The sequence below is a fragment of the Rhinolophus ferrumequinum genome, chromosome 14 (genome assembly GCF_004115265.2).
Source record: "Rhinolophus ferrumequinum isolate MPI-CBG mRhiFer1 chromosome 14, mRhiFer1_v1.p, whole genome shotgun sequence".
Taxonomy (NCBI): Eukaryota; Metazoa; Chordata; class Mammalia; order Chiroptera; family Rhinolophidae; genus Rhinolophus; species Rhinolophus ferrumequinum.
The window spans coordinates 41,505,348-41,525,850 of NC_046297.1; the positions used below are offsets into that span (position 1 = coordinate 41,505,348).

The window sequence follows — 20,503 nt, forward strand, 5'->3', positions numbered from 1 at the left end:
CTAAATTGCCATGATGACTAAAAATAAAGATTGCACAAAACTACATGATCTTTTCTTAGCACACATGTTGCCATGTCTTCTACTTTACGTTAAAATAAATTTTGCTGAATGATTAATGTTACATTTCAGAAATATTTAAAAGAAAGTTTTTATTCAAATTCTGGTTAGGTTTCTCTATTGTTTATATTTGTGTTTAGTTAAAATTAGTTTTCAAACAAACAAAACCTAATGATTTGGCTTATAAACTCAAAATATTTATCAAAATCTGAATGATTATCAAACAGTATTCCAGTTTCTTATCTAATTGCCTTCCATTTTTCAACTAACCTAAATTATTCTTTATTATTTCCATCCAACATACTCTTCATTCTTCTACTGAAGAATAAGGTCCAACCAAGAGCAGAATTATTGACTATCATTTTGTTAAGAAAGTGTGTCTACACAGCACCAAACTCTCCTGGCTGATCATGCAGCTCAATTAAGCAATTAAAGTTTTTATTTTATTTAATGATTTAAAAAGAAAATGTGAATTATATTTTATAGACACCATCTTTTTCTGTGCGCACACATATACATATCAAATTTTTCTGAATTTTCACTTTTCAGCCCTTTGTGGTAGTGTCAAGGGTGAACAGTCTCAAAGACTGTCACACAATTCTGGACTTAAGACAGCTATTAGTATCACAGCTTATGTTTTTTCAGTCATGTATCATTTAAATATAGGAAAGCCCACATCCTTTAAAAACATGAAAACAAAGGAACGTGTAATGTTGAAATAACCTCTTTAAGCAAGCCTAGATATCATTTCATACTTTTTTTACTGTATACATTTATATCTGATTTCATGATGGATAGGTTCCAAAAAAAAGTTATGCAAAAAATATTTTTAATATGAGAGAACTTGTTCTTTAAATCTTTTTGCAAAAATGTTTGTAGTGTAAATTATTTTTTCCCAATTTAGATAATTTAGATTTAGATAATTTTTATCAAAGAATACCCATTAAACATCCCATTGTTTTATAGATAATGTATGAATCAAAATTGCCACTACTATTCACCCTACTCTTGCTTCTTTTTAAATTTATTTTTTCTAAGTCTATAAATTTCAGCCAGAGATTGAACAGACTAATGCCTGAGTAGTGAAAAACCAAAAATAAATTTTTAAATTTAGATTTCTCTTTATAGTCATTTATGAAAAATAAATATTTTTTATTTTGAAAAAGACTCAACGACTTGACTATAGATATGTTGAAACAGTATTAAGCCTGAATGTTTGCTAGAAATGTGTGACATTTGATATCCTATTTGCTCAAAGAAATTAAAATGATTTATCATAAACTACATAATGAAATGACACAATGCACTGTTTTAAAGTTGTGAAGATATAGGTGTAAGATATCAATAACATTATTTCTTTTTTGTATTATGTGTATGTTTTCTTTTATACGTATGCCATTTTTCTCATATTTCTTCATCTATTTGTGTTTTTTGCTCTGCATAATTGTAAACGTTTTCAAGGTTTTTTTTTTCCATAGTGGTAGTTATTCATACTTGTTCTTATTCCATCAGTGTAGATCGTTTGTAGCTTCCTTGCATTTATTTCTTATCTAATTCCGTTTTTATATCATCTAGTTTTGTAATCTCAGGCTGTTTTCCATATATATCAGACTGTTCTTTCCTCTCAATATTTTTCTACAGTTTTATAGAAATCATGTATTTTTGCATACTGTCGAGAACATCAAAAACTTTCCTGATATTTTTTTTTCCCGGAATTCTGCAGCAGTGCACTACGTTAATTAGTAACGTCTTCACCTCATTTTTTTAGGATGATACTCTCTTTCTTTTGCAATACTTTTTCCTAGGGCTCTGGCTTATTTTCATGTCATTTTTGCTGTTTATTAATGACTATATTAAATGGACTGCCCTTGGTTATACCCCATTATCAGTTGAGAAATGGTGAGATTTTTATTCTCATCTCTCCGGCTGCAGGGCAGGATGATAAAGTCAATTCTTATTGTACTTCCCATTTTCTAGCTGGCATTTCCTAATATTTCTCAACGATACAGAGGTGAAAGCTTCCCCCACATCCTTTCACACTTATCTGATATCCTGAATTGGCAAAATTCATGAGAAACTGTAATTTCCTTCTTTCACAGCTATTGTTTTTGTTGTTTGTTTTTCCTGACTCTTGATCTTCATCTATAATGTTTGTCTTGTGATGACCACTCATAAAATACAGTGAGGTGCTACTAGATAGAGTCTGTTGTTCCTGGGAGCTGCTATCTCTGAATATATAAAGACCAGGGAGATAGTGAATAGCATTATTTCAAACAGCCCAACAACTGTTAATTACTTTGTTTCAATGTCTTTAATGCTTCAAACCCTGATATTTATTAATGATTTGATGCTTTGAGGGGAAATGGCAGTTATTGGCATAAGAGTTTACTGCCTCTTGAACCTCCCTTTCTGTACTACTCTCTTTCAGGCAGGTCCTCTCCCTAGCTCTCACCTCTCCTCATTCCCAAGAATCTACACACATGGCTCTTGGCTGCCCAAGATCAAGGTTTGACCTCCTAAAACAATGAGTTTTATTCCAGTATGACTCTTTCCTTTCTAAGATCAAAATTCAGTGGTTGCATTTGGATCATGATCAAAGCTATTAGAGGAATGTAAGCCGATGAGTTCATAATATAAAGTTAATTTTCCAAATTATATTGACAAGAAGTATGACAGAGGTTGTTTGCACAAATGGTTTGAAGCCATAGCTTGCTACTTTTATGGCTTGTCTTTGTTTGTAATACAATCAGTGTGCTTTGTAGACATTAATTTTGTACAGAAAGAACCACTACAAATTAGGCTGTTGCCTGCTTTTGTTCATCAGAAATAACAGTCCTATGTATATTTTACTCTATTTCACTGCATCTTTTTTCATGGTATTTGTTTGAGTAACTGAAATATGTCCTGTGGTTAATCTTTTAACTTCCCCAAGCACAGTACCTCTGGAGTCCTACAACAATTTTTTCCTTCCTCTCATAAAATGTTGCGTATAATTTTTCTTGTTAAAGATTTGTTTCTTCCACTGTATTGTGAGAATTTTCAATGCAAGTAATGTGTCTCATTCATCTCTACATTCACCATGTGTATGTACTACGTTTGCTTGGCTTATGGTAGGTATTTAATAGAGGTAGATATTAAAATTTTTTGTTTAATTGGAAAAAAAATAGAACTATTGCCTTAGGAATAAAACTTAAATAATTACATTAAATGACTTCAAGAATTATGTGAATAAGTAATATAGCAACCCAGACCCTTTTCAAGGAGCTGTAGAGGCTACAGAGAGGAACTGAGGATTGTGTCACCTTTTTAGCAAAGTGCCAACTGCAAATGGGAAAGCTGTGACACTTACTAGGACAGATGGGGAGACTTCATGCATGAGGCTGAATTCAAGTTTTTAAAATAGAAATGTACGGTTTCTTTTTACTTGAAATGCAGGCTCTGTATGCTTCCTATTAGACATTTTTTTTTCATTTTAATAACATTAATTTTTATCTGATTGCAAAATAATACATATTTTTAGTATGAAATTTGGAGATTACATTAAAGCACATAAAACACACACACAAAAAGGAAATTTAAAACACACAACCCCACAACACCAAGATAACCACTGTTAGCATGCTGGCATGTTTCTAGCCATTTTTCTCTCTTAGAATATGCATATATACTTTTTGTTCATTTTACAAAAATGGAATGTATACTGAACATATCTTTTTGTAATGTGCTTTTTTTTTCAGTTAATCTATTGCTAAATAATACTGTGAATGTTTTTTTCATGCTGTGATTTTTTTTCAATGGCTTGAGAGGATTCTGCAGTAGAAGTATGGTTAAGAATAGAGTCCCTAAGTAAGCATACATCAGTTCAAATCTCATACCTGGCCCTCCCCAGCACTGTGGCGCTGGGCAGGTCATTCAGCCTCTGTGTAACTCAGTTTGTTTCTCTTCTGTAAAATGAAACACAAGTATCTACCTTATAAGATTGTTTTAAGGAATAAATAAGAAAATGTATTAAAAGCACTTTGCCCAGTGCTTGACGCATAGTATGTGTCTAATAAATGATAGCTGTTATTGATTTTACTATATTTTATTTGACCAATTTCCTAGTAATGCCAAATTTTCATTATTAAAACAATGCTGGAATAAACATTCATCTAAATAAATCTTTGCACATATCTATAATTATTACAGTACGATAAATTCCTATATAGAATTGATGAGTCAGTAAGTATCTGAAACTAAGATTTTTGATACAACAATTACCTTTCAGCTACAATTTTCATTCTAACCAACATTTTGTGAGTGTGTCAGATTTCCCTCTTTTGTAAGAGGTTGTTTTATGCTGATTGTACAGTATTTGTGGCCTTCATTGAATTTAGTCTTGAGGGAAAACCTGTAAGTGCTCATATTTTGTGGAAGAGTAAACTCCTGACACGTGTGTAATGACAGTGATGCCTTCCTTATTTCACCTCCTGAAAGGCTGATGTGGAAAGCTTCCTTCCTCTTTCTCCTTCTTCCAAAATACAAGGCATCAGAGTCCAATAGAAAATAATTCAATTTGCTTTATTTCTACTTTATCATTCTTTTAGGTGTGAGCTTCTGTTCTATAAATGTCAAAGGATATATAGGGTCCTAAGAGTTCTACTATGAATTGGGATGAACCAAGCATTAGCCATTACCTAGAATTTTTTCTACTTGGTTGTAAGCATTATTTGAAATACTCTGAACATCCTGAAATTCAGCTGCCTTGAAAAAACAATCAGAGCAACATATTCATTTTATTTTTATGTTAATTTATTGGTGTGCAATGTATGATCAGTTTTACTTATGTATTCCAAACAAGTAACTTAACTTTAATCTGTTTAATGTAAACTGTAACTTTCCAGATATTATTTTAGAGAGACAACATTTTTTTTTTAATATTTTAACTTAATTTTCATTCATGATGCTCACCTAGTATATCATTTAAGGTCTACTTTATGATCTAACATCAATATTGCAATGTTTGAATTATGGGTCTGAGGGATTTGATTTTTAGTTTAATCTAGTATCATTAGCCACATAAAGCAAGTCTCCTGTGTTGAAGGTCATTCAAAATAGGAATTGTTTCTAAATATTTTGATTTGATATTCATTTTATGATATTTTATGAACAAATATCAGCACTAAAATGTTTGAATATCTGCTTTGGGTTATTTTTCAATAATCCTGATTCATTTATTTATTCAATACTAAGCTCTTAGAGTATAGTGATAAGTTTAGAAGTTTAAAAAATAAATATGGTGTCTAAGCTTTAATATATATTAATATACTATATAGTTATGTAATAAAATATGGTATGTTAATATATTCAGTAATTTATTTCACCTGGATTACATGTTAATTTTTTAGAACTTCTAAAATTTCTACAGAGAATACAATGGATTGGGAAAATTTTTGAAGTTTTTAGGTTTTCAATTTCTTTTTAGAAATTAAAATTGCATATTATTATATAGTAAATTATTATAAAATACAAAAAATACAAGTGAAGCTGAAGACAAAATTTTACTTTGTGATTATTAAGTAGAAATAATCTTGATAACAGTTTTTAAATGAATAGTGGAATAAAGTTCACAGAAAAGTATCTGATACCTTCATTTACATTTAAGATATAATTTTAAAATTTTTCTTAACTATCCTCTTTCTCTTTCTCTTCCTTGGTGTACCGTTTTCCTTGATTTTGTACATTTTTATCTTGTTTTTATTCCCTCTGTAATCTGTTAATGCAGGAATTCTGCCTTTGGACATGACTGTGAGTGGTCCTGAGAGCTGGCCCCCAGTCCCCTGATCAGTAATTCAGTTTAAGTTTTATTTGACATTGAAAAAAATGGGGGGAAAAATGAGTGGAAATCTGTATATACTCCTGTTTCAGGTCTTCAGTGGAAAAACTGAATTTAGTCTGGTTGCCAGCACAACACGGGCGGAGGGGGGTGGGGGTGGGGTGAAATCTACAGGAAAAAAAGAAAATGTAGCCTCTTCGGACCTTCCAATGAATGTGGCCACTGTACAACCTGTCTTATTGCTTAGTTTCAGTTTCCATTGAAAAGTTCAAACAAGACTGGTTCCTATTTGATTTTCCCCCCAATGGAAAATATTAAGCACTAGCTAAGTAGGCCGAAGAGAATGAAAAGCCTGAATAGAAAATATGGTGGCGGAAGTAAGTCAGTAAGGGAAATTTAATAGAAAAGAGGGGAAAGAAAATTTTCAAATTGATAAGAGAACATAGAAATACCTTGGACTCCAGGCAAAAGGATAGTGATTGCTTTGCCAAGCCCACTGCTTCTTCTCTCTCAAGTTTCCGGCCCACATTGCCTCTCATCCTGACTATTGCAATTGTCCTCCTAGCTCCACACCCCACTCTTACCATCCTTTCAACACATTGCTCACTTATTCACAAGGCTTCAGTGTCTACACAATAATTCCTGAATAAAACACCAATTCCTTAGCTTAGTAAATCAGTGCTGACCGCAATCTAGATCTGTCCGACCTTATTCCTCACTCATGTTTTCATATTCCTTTTTCTCCATTCAGTCGAGGTTATTGACGTTTCCCCAAGAATGTCTTCTGACTTTCATATCCCAGTTGTCCCTTTGGCCTGGAAATGGATTGCCATCTTTGCTAGCTAAAATCTTACCCAAACTCTGAGACCCAATTGCTTCATGAAGCCCTTCTAATCACAGCAGCCGAGAACAAGCCCTCCCTTCTCTAGACCCCTGTATCACTTTGTACCTCTCCTAATGCCTCTTGTTAGTTATTTGTGCGTGCCTTATTTTCCCTATAAGTTCTTAAGCTCCTTGTGCTCTTCCTTCTTATTTCCTCCATAGTGCCTAGCATATTGCCTTCCTTATAGTACCTGAGTAATAAAAAATGTATTGGATGAATGATAGAAGAAAATCTCATTAGGGTCAGGTAGTCTAACACAAATTTCAAATTTTTATGCCTGGTTTTAAAGTTCCTTTGGCATAGAAATAAAAATAGATGTGTGAGTATTTGTTATTAAATGGAGACTTTTCAGCACCTGTAGTAGTGAAATTTAGCCAGTTGGTCCAACAAGAACAGAGCTTCCCACCTTCACTTGATGTCAGTGGGTATCTGAGCTCTGCTGTCTAGTGCCCCTATCAATTAAGCAACAAGAAGGAGGACTAAAGTAAGCTGGGCCTCCTCCTGGATTCCTTTTTGTAGATTTCATCTCCAAGAAATGTAATTCCTTTCCTAATAAATTATATACATCTAATTGCCAATGATATTTAGCTGCTTTTTAACAGTAGACCAAACATTACAAATATTCTACTGGTGATGCATGTAGGAGAAGTGTTATGTTTTTCTCCCACTTAACTTTTCTGTGTGAACTAAATCCAAATATATCTGAATTTTTGTAATTCAAAGAAAATATCTATGCCAACAATTTGAAAACAAATAAATGCCAAGTGAAACCTGACAGCATATTCCTTGGTGACATTCAGTCATTTAAAACCTGTGTATACAGACTGAGCAGCTACCTAAAATGGAGCTCGTATGCAAATGTGAACACTCCTCAATTAAAATTACATTGTGTACATTAAAGTTTCTTTAGAGGCTATGGAATTTTCAGGAAAAATATAGCTGAGCCTGACCTTACGTACCTTGTCTTATTACTATTATTTTTTTTATTTTTATTTTTTGTCATTTCAAGCTACTAGTCTCTCCAAAGAAAACAACTTTCTTGTTTCTTTTAGTTCTGTGTGTGCCCTGAGCTTTATTCCCAATTGCTGCTACAAAAAACTGAAGTGGTTCCAAACACCGCTATTGTTTTTCTTTTCTATTTTCTATTTTTTTTTTTTCCGGTAACTAATATTTAAACATCAAAGACACCCTGGACTTTTATGTTGTGGAGTATATATAAGACCAAAGTTTCCCTGAGGAATTTGCTGTCCAGGATGGTTTTTGTTTTTTTGTTTTTGTTTTTTAGCTGTTAGCCTTTTTTTTTTTTTTTTTTTTTTTAGGAATCATCTGAATGGCAGTAGTCTTTTGATTTCACAGGATCACTGGTGGTTGTGTGTAGGAAGAACTGGAGTGGGGGCATATTAAAAGCAAAGAGATGAGTTAGGAGATTATTTTTAGTATTTTATTAAGATATACATATAAAAGCCCTCCCTTAATTTTCCACCAAAAGTCATATTGTGATGACCGATGACCTTGGGAATGTTTCAATTTAAGCACTTTATGAGGGTTCCTCCTAATACTAAAACTAAAAAACAATCTTTTCATCCAAACACTTTTATTTTTATGTCAATTCCCATGAAAATCCTTAATGTATTTATTTTAAGGGTTGATTATGATAGCTCACATAGAATGTTTTCAAAATTTTATTCATTCTGTTAATTGGGAAAAGGTTTCATGCAATTAGACTTTGGTTAGTTCTTTTTAAAAATTATATATGATACAAAGGAAAATATTAAGTTTGTGTATCATAAATGTTTTCCTAAAATGTCAGTTTTATTTCCTTATCATATAGAACATTATTTATTTTCATTTAAACATGTATCCTAAAGAAACAGCAATTATTATGTTGTTTTGGAATACTTGTTCAGTTAAACTGATTTTCTTAGTAGCAGCTTGCTAGTAGGTACGAGTAGAAATAGAAAATATTTGATGACCATGAAAGAAAACTAAATATTATGAAAAGTGGCAATCCTATATGAGTAAATATGAATATGAATCAGGAGACTCTATTGGTAAAAGTTACAATAAATATATACTAGAGAAAAATAGAACAAAGACATTGTCTCTCATACATTCAAAATGTTGAACATATTTCTAATTTGATATATATAATCTCACAAGGAGAGTATATTAAATGCACTGCATCCTCAAATTGCTGTTTTGTTCTTTGTCAAAAGAAAAAATAAGGACTGGCAATTGAGGGTCAAAAATAATGCCACAGACCAAATTTAGCTTTAATTACTGTCTAGCCATAAGAAGGAATAAACTATCAGCCAAGACCAAGTTTCTTTGATCTCACATTTCAACCTTCTTGTCCTCCAGATGAATGAAATGATCTTTTCTCAAATGTTCAACAGGCCTATTACCATTTGATAGGACAATTACTTTTAAGAAGGTTTAAAATGTGATCTGGAAAACCACATTGACTCTATGTGGCATATTTGCTATTCTTAGCTTGGTTGAATAAGCTGGAAGTGGATGAATAATGCAGGTTAGAAAGAAAACAGATGCTAAATATTACAAATAGAAAGGTTTTCCAGCAAAGAGACTTTCATTTTAGGACTAGATTTTTGTTGGCACTTTTGGCATTATGACGATTATTGTTTTTCCCTCCAGCTGTTGCACATCTGTATTGAAGGTTGGGGCAATTGGCGTTGGTCAGAGCCCATCAGTGTGGACCATACCGGGACTTTTATCAGAACTATTCAGTACAAGGGTCGAACTGCTTCACTCATCATCAAGGTTCAACAACTCAGTGGAGTGCAAAAACAGGTAAGTTCCTTTGTATTTATGGCCCAGACAGCTCTTCATTATTGATGTAATTAATGGAAGGGAAAGTTAAAGACATGAAAATGATTCATAATAAAAAAGAATCACAGTGGTGTGCCTAGTTAGGCCTACTGCAGTGGTGCACCTGAGCACTTAATAAGCGCATGTTGATGGGCCTGATGATCATGGTGATGGCTTCAGACCTCTTGTCCCACGTCTTTTACAAGAGCTGCTAACGAGCAGTAAAATTTACTGATTTTAGTTTCACCTCTTCTCCCTGTCACCACCTACCTTCTGGTGGAGGTGCTAATGAGCTGTGAAATGGCCAAAAGGCCTTTACTGAGAAGGAAAAGAAACAAAGGGTGGTGGAGACTGGATAATCCAACAATGGATAACCAGGAGTTGGTTCTCATTTGTGGAAGAATCATCTGGAAGAAGGTGTTGCGATGCTCTCCCATGACGGAGTGGGCCTGGGTCCCCAGCACGCTTTCTTTCCCTAGGAGTTAATATTAACTGCAGTAAAAATTCACTGCAGTCTAACTCTTGGCATATAAAACCTCAGCTCTCAGCACATATTTTTACGTATTTTATAAAACTTCCTTTTGGCTGTTTTTGAAGTTCTAAGTCTGCAAAGGGAAAAAAAGTATCTGACACTTTTTTTTGTGTTCTTAAGATGTGAAAATGTGGTTTTTAAAAGATGTTTTTCAAGCGTGGAGCATATGACAAGAGTAGAAAGAAAAAAAGGAAGTATTAAAATCTGAAAACTGGCTTCACTGCACACATGATAACTGGATTTGTCATAAGAGTTTTAACATATACATCTGCATCTGGATTGTAAGAGCCTATCCAGAACTTATGTGAACTGAGGACATGATAGGAACAGCACTCAGTGCCTGGAAAAGGAAAAGGGGGGCTTTCCATGTTGAGCAGCAGGGGCTACTCCATTACTGTATGCCAGGGGGTAAATGGGAAGCAGTTGGTGAGGGGAACAGTAAGACCATATCATATACATTCTTGATCCACACCTAACGACGGAGCTGGACTTCACGTTCTCATCATTGTGGGCCGCACACGTGAAACGAGAACTATAGCAGAGGAGTCTTAGAAAAGAAGGATGAAGAGTCTTCCCAATCAACTGACCATTCTTCTAAATATTATATTTGTTGATTGCCTACGGTTGAACTTGGTAAAATGAAAGACACCAAGTAGTATGTGACACAATCTTTGCTCTTAAATTGCAAGTTTCTATAAATCCAACAATGTATATAACTAACAGTAAGTGTGATGGGAATTTAGAGGTTTCATTAAGAAGATATGACTTGAGCTGGGGCTTTGGAAAGCATGTAGAACTTGAAATAAGAGAGGACATTCAAGACGGCAGCATAGCACAAACAAAGAGATAAATACGGGACAGATGGGTCTCAAAGATTCGTGAGGGGACCTACCTGCCTGACTAATGTGAGCTTTGAGCTGGAAAGTCAGAAGAACAAGAAGTGTCACTGCTTCCCAGCTGCCCTCAGAACTCTCTTACATGGGTCTGCTCTCAACAAATATCAGCCTAATTAAAACCCACCTGTTTCTGATACTGTCACTGATGGTCTCTGAAGAATGCCTCATCTACCTTTTCATTCACCAGCTTTCCTGAGAAATGGCCATTCAGCGTCTGTTTGAATATTCTAGATGACAAGAGGCTCATTCCCTCACACAGTTGCTCTTTCCATTGTTGGTTACTTCAGCTACTAATGAAGTTTTTTTCCTACTTTTGAGCCAGAATAGGTCACCATTCAGCCAGTTTTTGCCATTCCTCAGAACGTGTGAGGTGTACACAACAATCACACAACAGCTTGTTGTAAGGACTCCACAGGTTGCCTCCCCTCTATATTACCGTCCTTCAAAAATGTGAGGGAAGCTTGAAAGTTTTCCCTTAGTTTCCTTCTGGCTAGGCTAGTGGTTCTCAAACTTAAGAGTATTGTAGTTTATAGCAAATATGGTCAGCAGTATTGTAAAAACTATGTATGGTGTCAGATGGGTGCCAGACTCAATGGGGGGATCACTTCATTAATTATATAAATGGCTAACCAACATGCTGTACACCTGAAACTAATATAAAATAATACTGAATGTCAACTATAATTTAAAAAATAGTCACAGGGATATAAAGTGCAGCATAGGGAATATAGTCAATAATACTATAATAACTGTGTAGTGTCCGATGAGTAATAGACTTCCTGGCGTCATCACTTTGTGAGGTATATAACTGTCTACTCACTATGTTGTTTTGTACACCTGACACTAATTTAAAAAGAGAGAGAGAGACTATAATCAGAGAATCCTCCAGACAGCTTGTTAAAACATAGATTTCTGAGTTCCAGCACCCAGAGTACCAGATTCAGTAGGTCTTGAGTGTGACACGATAATTTTCATTTCTAACAAGCTCTCAGTTGATTTTGATGCTGCTGGTCCAGGGGCCACACTTTGAGAACCATAGCTCTGGTCTAAACTTTCCCAGTTCCTTCAACTCTTTTGCATGTGGTTGCTAGAAGATTTACCAATTAGTGGAATGGCAGAGTCCTACCATGAAGAATTGGTTTTCATGGTGTGTCCTGACGGTTAAGGTCATAGGCAACAGGCTCTATGCCCCTGCTAGTGGTGTGATATTCAGCAAGTCATTTAATCTTTGCAAATCACTTTTCTCATCTGTAAAATGGGGGTAGTAATAGTGCCTTCCTCATGAAGTTAGCGTGAGGATTAAATGAGTTTGTGTATGTAAAGTGCTTTTAATGTGCCTGGCCCACTGTCATAACCCCGATACACTTTAGTTACAGTACAATACTGAAATATTCCTAAGCGTGAGTAACATCAGTTGGACTTGTTTTGTGTTACTATAATAGTGCCTCATTTTTGCATAGATATTACATATTTTCAAGGACTGATATTAAATTTCAGGGATAAATTAATATATACAATGTCCCTGAACAGATGTTACAGATTGCAATAGTACACCATAAGTCAAAAAGGTTGGTCATGAAAAATACATTTAAAAAAAATTCTCATAAAATGTTACCTATCTTTTTTTTTCTTTCTGTTTGTAAAAGACTTCCCAACACTAGTATTTATTACCTAGATGATCTTAGGTAAATTTTGTAACCTTTCCATGTTTTATATTCCTTTTGTAAAAGAAAGCACCCAATGAATATTAGTTCATTGTTATTACTTTTATGTTAACTATTATAAAATATTTCTGAGAACACAGAAAAGTCTAATGAAGAAAATAAAACTTACCCATAATTCTACCATATTATTACTTTGACATATTTACTTTTTTATGTGAATATTTTTTAATCAATTTGAGATCTGATTGTAATATCAGTTTTTCAAATTGCTTTTATTTAACATTATGTAATGCTCATCTTCGCTTGTTATGTAAAATTCCTGAAATTTTCCTTTTAATAGTTGTATAATAATTTACCATATGGAATATTGAAATATTTTTAGACATTCTCTTGTTGGATTTTTAGATAATTTCCAATTTGTCAGTATAATAAATCCTTTGTGTATAAATAGATGTCCAGTATTCTGAGTCTGTCCTTAATATAATTTGCTATATAATTTAATTACCTGAGCAAAGGGTATGAATGTTTTTGAGGTGCTTGACGCATATTCCCAGACTAAAAAGATGTATTTTATTCGTTAACCAAAATTCATTGTTTTGTCTCAGCAGATTCTTCTTAGGGCTACACTAATCTTTTAAATAATTAAATACATATTTGTCCCAAAACTTCTGCTGACTTTCTGAGTTCTTCAAACCATTAGCTTTTTAAAAAAATCTTCATGTAAAGAGGGGTTCAAATCAGTACTAACAAAAAAATTTCCATACATTGCAAGTTTAAGGAATTCTTTTAATCATCCTCCCTGTTAATGTCAGATACCCAGATTTTAAGACATCTGGTGCCAAATCACAATTCAGGATTTTTCCAAATGTTATTTGTACTGTTGAATGTCAATAATCCTTTCTGTGGGAACTGCCTCTCACACTTTTCTCTGCTTCTACCCTATTTATAATAAATAGGTAGAGGGTGTGGGTAGAATCTAGCTAAACAGAAAAGGACTATTTGGAGAGCAATAATGAAAGCATAAACAGCCCTCACATTGCATTTACCTTTTTAAAAAGAAGTGTCATCGCCTCTTAAAGGAACCGGGAAAGTCCATTGTAAATTCCCACTCTCATGAAAGGCACATACACAAATATCTATTTTGATTGTTAACATTTCTTGTAGGCAAATAATATTGAGCTCTGTGTTAGGACCACTTAAAAAACTTAGCTGCTGAGTAGTGAAAAGCAGAACACAGAAACAGCAATTTATGTAACCTAGAATGAAGCAAGTGGCAAAAGATTTATACTGAACCCAGGTAATATGAAAAGCTCAGCAGACCACCATGCCAACTTCAAACCAACTGCTGTGTGTATCAAAGTTGTGAAAAACCTTTCTAGTTAGTGTTTTTTAGCCTCTCATATCTCTCTCTCTCTCCCTCCCACCCTCCCTCCCTCTCTTTCTTTCTCCTTCTCTACCCCTACCACACACACACACACACACACACACACACACACACGCAAAAATTTACAATGTCTTTTTTAATTAATTGGATTTAATTTTTTATTGTCAGGGTAGATTAACCAACATTCAGGTTAGTTCTGGTTAAAGTATATCAGAGACACAGGAGTAGGAAGGGAGATGAGAACCAAGCTTCCAGAAGAGATTTGTGGACTCCTGCTTCCCTTATATCTTGGCTTCTTTCCTTCTACTCCACCTGGGCCTAAAAATTGGCAATAAACCACCACTGCCTAATTACCAAGCCCCATGTGGGGAGTTGAGTGTGTGCAGCTCCCTGATGTACATTAAGCAGATTAATATGCCCCTGGACAATGGAAAATGGGTTCAAGCTCACATGAACAATAGTATTTGGTTATCTGTACCCTGCCTTTCCTGTACCCTTCTCATTTCTCCAACTGAATGAAAAGTAACCACAGAAAATTACTCAGGACCTTTGTACAGTATACAGCTAGTTGTGTACATATGTTTGCTTTCATGTTTCCCATCCCTTCATTGAAGAAAGCGTTACCACTCTAAAAACTTAGATGGATATATGTATGTATGTATGTATATATATTTGTATCTTTATACATACACTTTTAATCATGGGTAAGATATCATTTTCCAGTGCATCTGGTGCTCTGGAGTTATTCCTTAATATCACTATTCTTCTTGGCACTGATCTAATAAGAGTTCTGGAACCTGCTAAGTAAAATCATATGTGGAAATCTTCAGTACACATCTTTGTGGCTTTGAGGAAGGAGGGAAATTAGTGTGAAACCTGGAAATGTGTATTAAAGAGAAACCCTACATTAAAAAAATTAAGTAGCTGTCTTCAACTGATAAATTAATCTTGAAATTCTAACCATAATTTTCAAAATAAAGGCATTGTAAGTGTTGCCACCTTGAAGAAAAGCAGACATGGCTCTCACTGAACCCTGCGTGGGAGCAGCCATGAAGGACATCACTCCGAGGAATAGCCATTTTGGATTTTCCTTCATCTAAGTAGCTTTCCCTCCCTGGCCACTTTTGAAGGTTTTCTTTTTATCAAATTTGAAAGGCTATTTAACAGGCTTTTTAGTTGAAAATGAAACTATAAAAACCTACCAAGAGGATTTCGGTTTTTAAACAAAGTGAGTCCCAGATGGTTGCAGAGATTCTGTGGTTTCTGTGAGAGACAGCAAAATTCTCTCCTAGATCCCATGGGGCCCAAAGGTTCTGAAGCAAGAGCAGTGCGCACACATTGCCAGGCCTGGACACGTCCAGAATAAGAACAGAGTTAAATACTGCCTCAGAGCTTGCAATTGTTGATTTAAATTTAGGCGATGCTATGGCATGCTAAGAATTATCGTAAGTGTCTAGTAACCCCTAGCATAAGCTAAAGAAAAGCTTGCCTGGTAATTTAGGACTCATGGTTCAGTTGAGTTTTATGTTTCTTATTGTGAAAACATTGTTTTAAAAAACTCTAATGACCAGAGTATCTAAGGGAAATGTAATAGTTAAGCATAGCTTGGTTTTTACAGATGTATTCCTTCTAAAGAAAATTTAAAGGAATAGATAATTGGAAAATAAATGTTTAAGAAAATTGCTAAACTTCACTATTCAAATCATGTAAGTTGAAATAACAGTGACTTAAATTTTGGTCTATCAATCTAGCAGGTTTGTTTTGAGTAAAAAATAGTTAATTCATAAATAGTCATCTGTGCTTGTGTAAATAATAGTTCCTTCAAAATGATGGCTACAAAGTATTCTTAATGACAAAAAAATGTATCAATTAGGATGCTTTGAGCTTAAAGTTACAAAATAGGCTTTTTAATCTTCATAGCAAGTTAATGAGGCAGATACTATTACTGTTCCTATTTTACATTTATCATCTCACATAACAAGAAGATGTGAGATGATAAATGTAAGCAGGTTTGGTGTTGGTTAATTAAGCAATTCAACCCTGCATCTGCTTCTCCGCCATCCCCTCAGGATGCCTTCCTGGTTTCAAGGTGGCTACAAAAGGATATATATACAGAGGGTGCGTATACACATTTTAAGAAAGGAAAACTATTAAAATTGTAATACTCAATATATACCGATAACAAAAGATGAATACCAGTCACGTTTGACTTCTGCATTTACAAGAGGTGCTCAAAGTAGTTACCATCAGCGTCCAGACACTCCTGATTACAGCAAAATACTGCTTTGAGCAATGTTGACCAAAGTGTTCACTTGTATACATTTTTTTGGCACCCTCGGTATATATCCTCTCATAACATCTTCTATGACAGAAAGAAGAAGGGCTTTCTCTTCTCAAATTATTTCCCTTACTATCAAGGAGTAAAATCTTTCCCAGAGCCTTTTAGCCGTCTTTTCTTTTCATGTTCACCCCTAAACTAATCATTGGCAAAAGGAATTATTACCAGATTATTTTATACCTTATGATACAGTCTCGGGGGGCAATGGGTGGTGTCCCCCTCCCTGAGTATTTTGCTGTTTTTTGAGACCTAAACCAAATCAGGGTTTTTAGTAGTAAGGGAGTAGTAAGGGAGACCACCTATTTGGAACTATCAGGTTGATTATCAGCACAGACTCTGGGCCAGTCTGTGTAACATTGGGCAAGTTATCAACATCTCTGTGCCTACGTCTTCTCCTTGTTAAGACAAAAAGTCATACTAGCACCTATTTTATTAGGTTGCTGTGACATTAAAAGAGTTAATTTATGCAAATGCTTTGTATTAGGGTTCTTCAGTGAAACAGAGCCAGTAGAGTATGTGTGTGTGTGTACACACACATATATTTACATATATATGTATGTATGCGCTTTGAGAAGGAGAGGGAGAGTTATATAATAAATTGGCTCACACAGTTATGGAGGTTGAGAAGTCCCAAGAAATGCAGTCTGCAAATTAGAACCCCAGAGGATCCAGCATGTAGTTCCAGTTCTAAAGCCAGCAAACTAGAAACCCAAGAAAAGCCGATGTTTCAGTCAGCGTCCAAAGGCCAGGGAAAGATCCAGCTCCAGCAATCAGGCAGGAGAAGTTCCCTCTTCCTCAGGCTTTTCATTCTATTATGATCTTCAGTTGACAGGGTGAAGCCCACCCATGTTAGGAAGGGCAGTCTGCTTCAGTCAGTCTACCAATTCAAATGTTAATCTCACCCAGAAACACCCTCACAGACACACCCAGAATGTTTGAGCAAATATCTGTATACTCCATGGCCCACTCAAGTTGACAGATAAAATTAACCATCACATGCATAGACCTATAAATATACTATATGTATAGTAGTTATTACTGTTTTATAATCTGAAAAAATTACAAATAAGCAAATCCAGATGTGAAAGTCCGATTTTCCCCAATCATGGTGAATATTCATATTATAGAAGGATTTGCTTTCCAAAAGTATTCATAAACATAAATTTTACATTACCTTTTCAACTTTAACCAATTTAAGAGATATTTCTTAATCCCTACTATGAACTATTCTCTTACCTGGATAAGAAGAATAATCCATGAGTTTCGTGGACAATTCTGTGCGTTTTATAAAGGAAAAACCTGTATAAAATAAAATAAAATTAGGCTTCTGAGTTAAAAGTTGTTTGCATCATCAGTTTATACAAAGATCTCTTACTACATAGGCGTACAATAAGCCCTTGGATATCAGCGTCAGGGAATATCCTGATTGATTGCAATTGTCCTCTCAGCTATGAGAGCTGAAGTCTTGTTTTCGATCCCCATCCTTTTTGACTGCTACGTTATTTGATGCCATCGACCACCACCTCTTGGTCAGTCTCTTCTCCTGTGGCTTCAGCAGCACTAGTTTCTCCTGATTCACCACCACACTCCTTCACTTCTTCTTCAGCCCCTTCTCTGGCTTCTCACCCTGAGAAGCTGTCCCTGAAGTGAAGGTCAGTTGCTGAGATTGAGCCTCTACCCTCTTTTCCAGGTAAACTATCTTCTGTCTGTGTACATTTGCAAGGCTTTTATTTCACAAGTCTTTTATCTTCTTCCCCACCTTCACTCTCAAGCACATGGCCAGTATTTCTAGCTGGGCGTGGACCCCACCTAGATGATCTCTATGTGTCTCTCCTTTGAATGCTGCAAACTCAACATGACCAAAGCAAAATCCCCTTTCTCCTTCTAAGCCTCTTTTCCTTCTTGTACTCTCTAAATAAGCTAACGACTTCATTTCCTTTCCGGTAAAATCAACACAGATTACTCTGATTTATTATATATTTCCAATTCATGAAATCTGAATTGATGAAGCCTTATTTATTTATTGTCTCTTAGATTATCATCTGTGGAAGACAGATCATCTGTAGTTACTTATCTCACAGCATAGAACTAAAAGTCATTCAGCATTACATCGGTCAAGATGGACAAGCTGTGGTTCGAGAACATTTTGACTGCCTCACAGCCAAACAGAAATTGCCTTCATACATACTAGAAAACAGTGAGCTGACAGAGCTATGTGTGAAGGCCAAAGGAGATGAAGACTGGTCAAGAGACGTGTGCCTGGAATCCAAGGCCCCTGAGTATAGCATTGTCATTCAGGTATGAGAAGTCGTACAATCTAGAATAGAGCAGCTTTAAAATTGAAAATTTCTCATTATGCTGTTTATTCAATATGGCACTTTTATTATAAGGTAATACATATAAAAGAGGGGAGATCTGAAATCATATAAAGAGGTTTTGAATATTTCTGTTCAAACTGTTCCCTCCCCATCCCATAAGAACACCTCTATATCCATTCCTGTAATTCTTATAGCCATGATGCTACCCTTCGAGGTGGAGGTGAGTTATGTCTTGAAAAAGGTTCTGATGCACCAAGGCTTTGGTTGGGGGGTAGGAGGTAAAAGGTGTCCTCCCACTTAAGAATCTTTGTGATGATCTCTTACGTTTTATCTTTTCCTCAACCTCTACCATCATCAGTTTCATTCCCATAAAGGACAAATCCTCTCTTTCATTCTCCCACTCAGTCGTGTATCAGTCTCTCCTCATACAAGTCCCTTCGTCTTTATGGAAAGAATTGGACCCACTATCACACTTCACATTCACTTTGTGCCATAATGAAGTCTGTTTTTGCTTAGTAATTCTTTCTTAGGGCTTTTTTTCTATAACTTTAAACTTTTGAATCCTCCAAACCAATGTTATATGTGGGCCTTATTTTGATTAGTTAGTAAACTAGTATTTAATAGGACCCTTTTCTATCTCATGTGCAGGTGCCATCTTCAAACAGTTCCATTATTTATGTCTGGTGCACAGTTTTGACTTTAGAACCCAACTCTCAAGTGCAACAACGAATGGTGAGTGCTTTCCAATCCTAAAATATGGTATATGACTCTGACCTTTCTCGTTCTGAAATAAATTAAGGTCAGAGTGACCCAGGGAAAAGATTTATTACAAGTTTGTTTCAGCATCAAACAGCTGGAAGACTGCAACAAAGCAAATATGAAAGTTCTTCTGTCCTTTTATTTTTATAGATTGTGTTCAGCCCTCTTTTTATCATGAGGAGTCATCTTCCAGACCCCATTATCATACATTTGGAGAAAAGGAGTCTGGGATTGAGCGAAACACAAATTATTCCAGGAAAAGGGCAGGAAAAACCACTGCAAAACATAGAACCTGACCTTGTACATCACCTAACATTTCAAGCAAGGTACTGGAAAAATCCTTACATTTTCCTCAGAGAAATCAGTAGAAAAGTAACCTTTCATTATTGAGGGGGAGAGGGAGGATAGTTTTTTTGTATGATTTCTTAGGAGAATGTTATTTCAAAATTACACTGTGTAGCGTTCTCTTAACTCTCTTCTATACTTTTAAATAAAATTAAGCCTGTTTCATTAAGCTTAGAAATAAACAAAAAGGATCATCAGAAAATTTAATTGACGCATAATTTCTCTCATGGAAGAAGAGATGAATAGAGATCTCACCTAAGCATGTTTGGGGAGGGGACAGGGACATAAGAGGAAAAGCCAGGGCCCAGATCATCCAAACACTGTGTCATCAATCCCTAAATCACCAAAAATTGACTCAGTCTCACACAAAAAAAATTGGGCTACAATACATTTGTAGTTATATTATTTTCAATAAATTGTAGACCAGTTTAGAAATCTGATATTTATTCTTGTTTATTTTTCTTTCCATTTCCTAGAGAAGAAGAAGATCCTTCACATTGTGCTGTTCCCATCTCAACATCCCTCATTAAGCAAATAACCACAAGGATGCACCCTGGGGGCACAGTTAATCAGATCCTTGATGAATTCTATGGGCCAGAAAAGTCCCTTCAACCCTTGTGGCCCTATAATAAAAAGGATTGTGACAGGTAATGCTCTCCAGCAATCTTTTTCTACAGACATTT

The 20,503-nt window shown here is 35.1% G+C and overlaps 1 protein-coding gene across 7 annotated transcripts in view; it reads left to right on the forward strand.

Annotated features, from left to right (window-relative positions):
• The window catches only part of VPS13B (vacuolar protein sorting 13 homolog B), a 719,992-nt gene that overhangs the window by 653,128 nt on the left and 46,361 nt on the right, over window positions 1–20,503 (forward strand). For all 7 annotated transcript variants that reach the window (XM_033126656.1, XM_033126657.1, XM_033126651.1 and 4 more), the window contains exons 44-48: window positions 9,411–9,566; window positions 18,433–18,696; window positions 19,365–19,448; window positions 19,626–19,801; window positions 20,297–20,467. In XM_033126656.1, coding sequence (XP_032982547.1) covers window positions 9,411–9,566; window positions 18,433–18,696; window positions 19,365–19,448; window positions 19,626–19,801; window positions 20,297–20,467 — 851 coding nt within the window. The remainder of the gene's footprint in view (window positions 1–9,410; window positions 9,567–18,432; window positions 18,697–19,364; window positions 19,449–19,625; window positions 19,802–20,296; window positions 20,468–20,503) is intronic.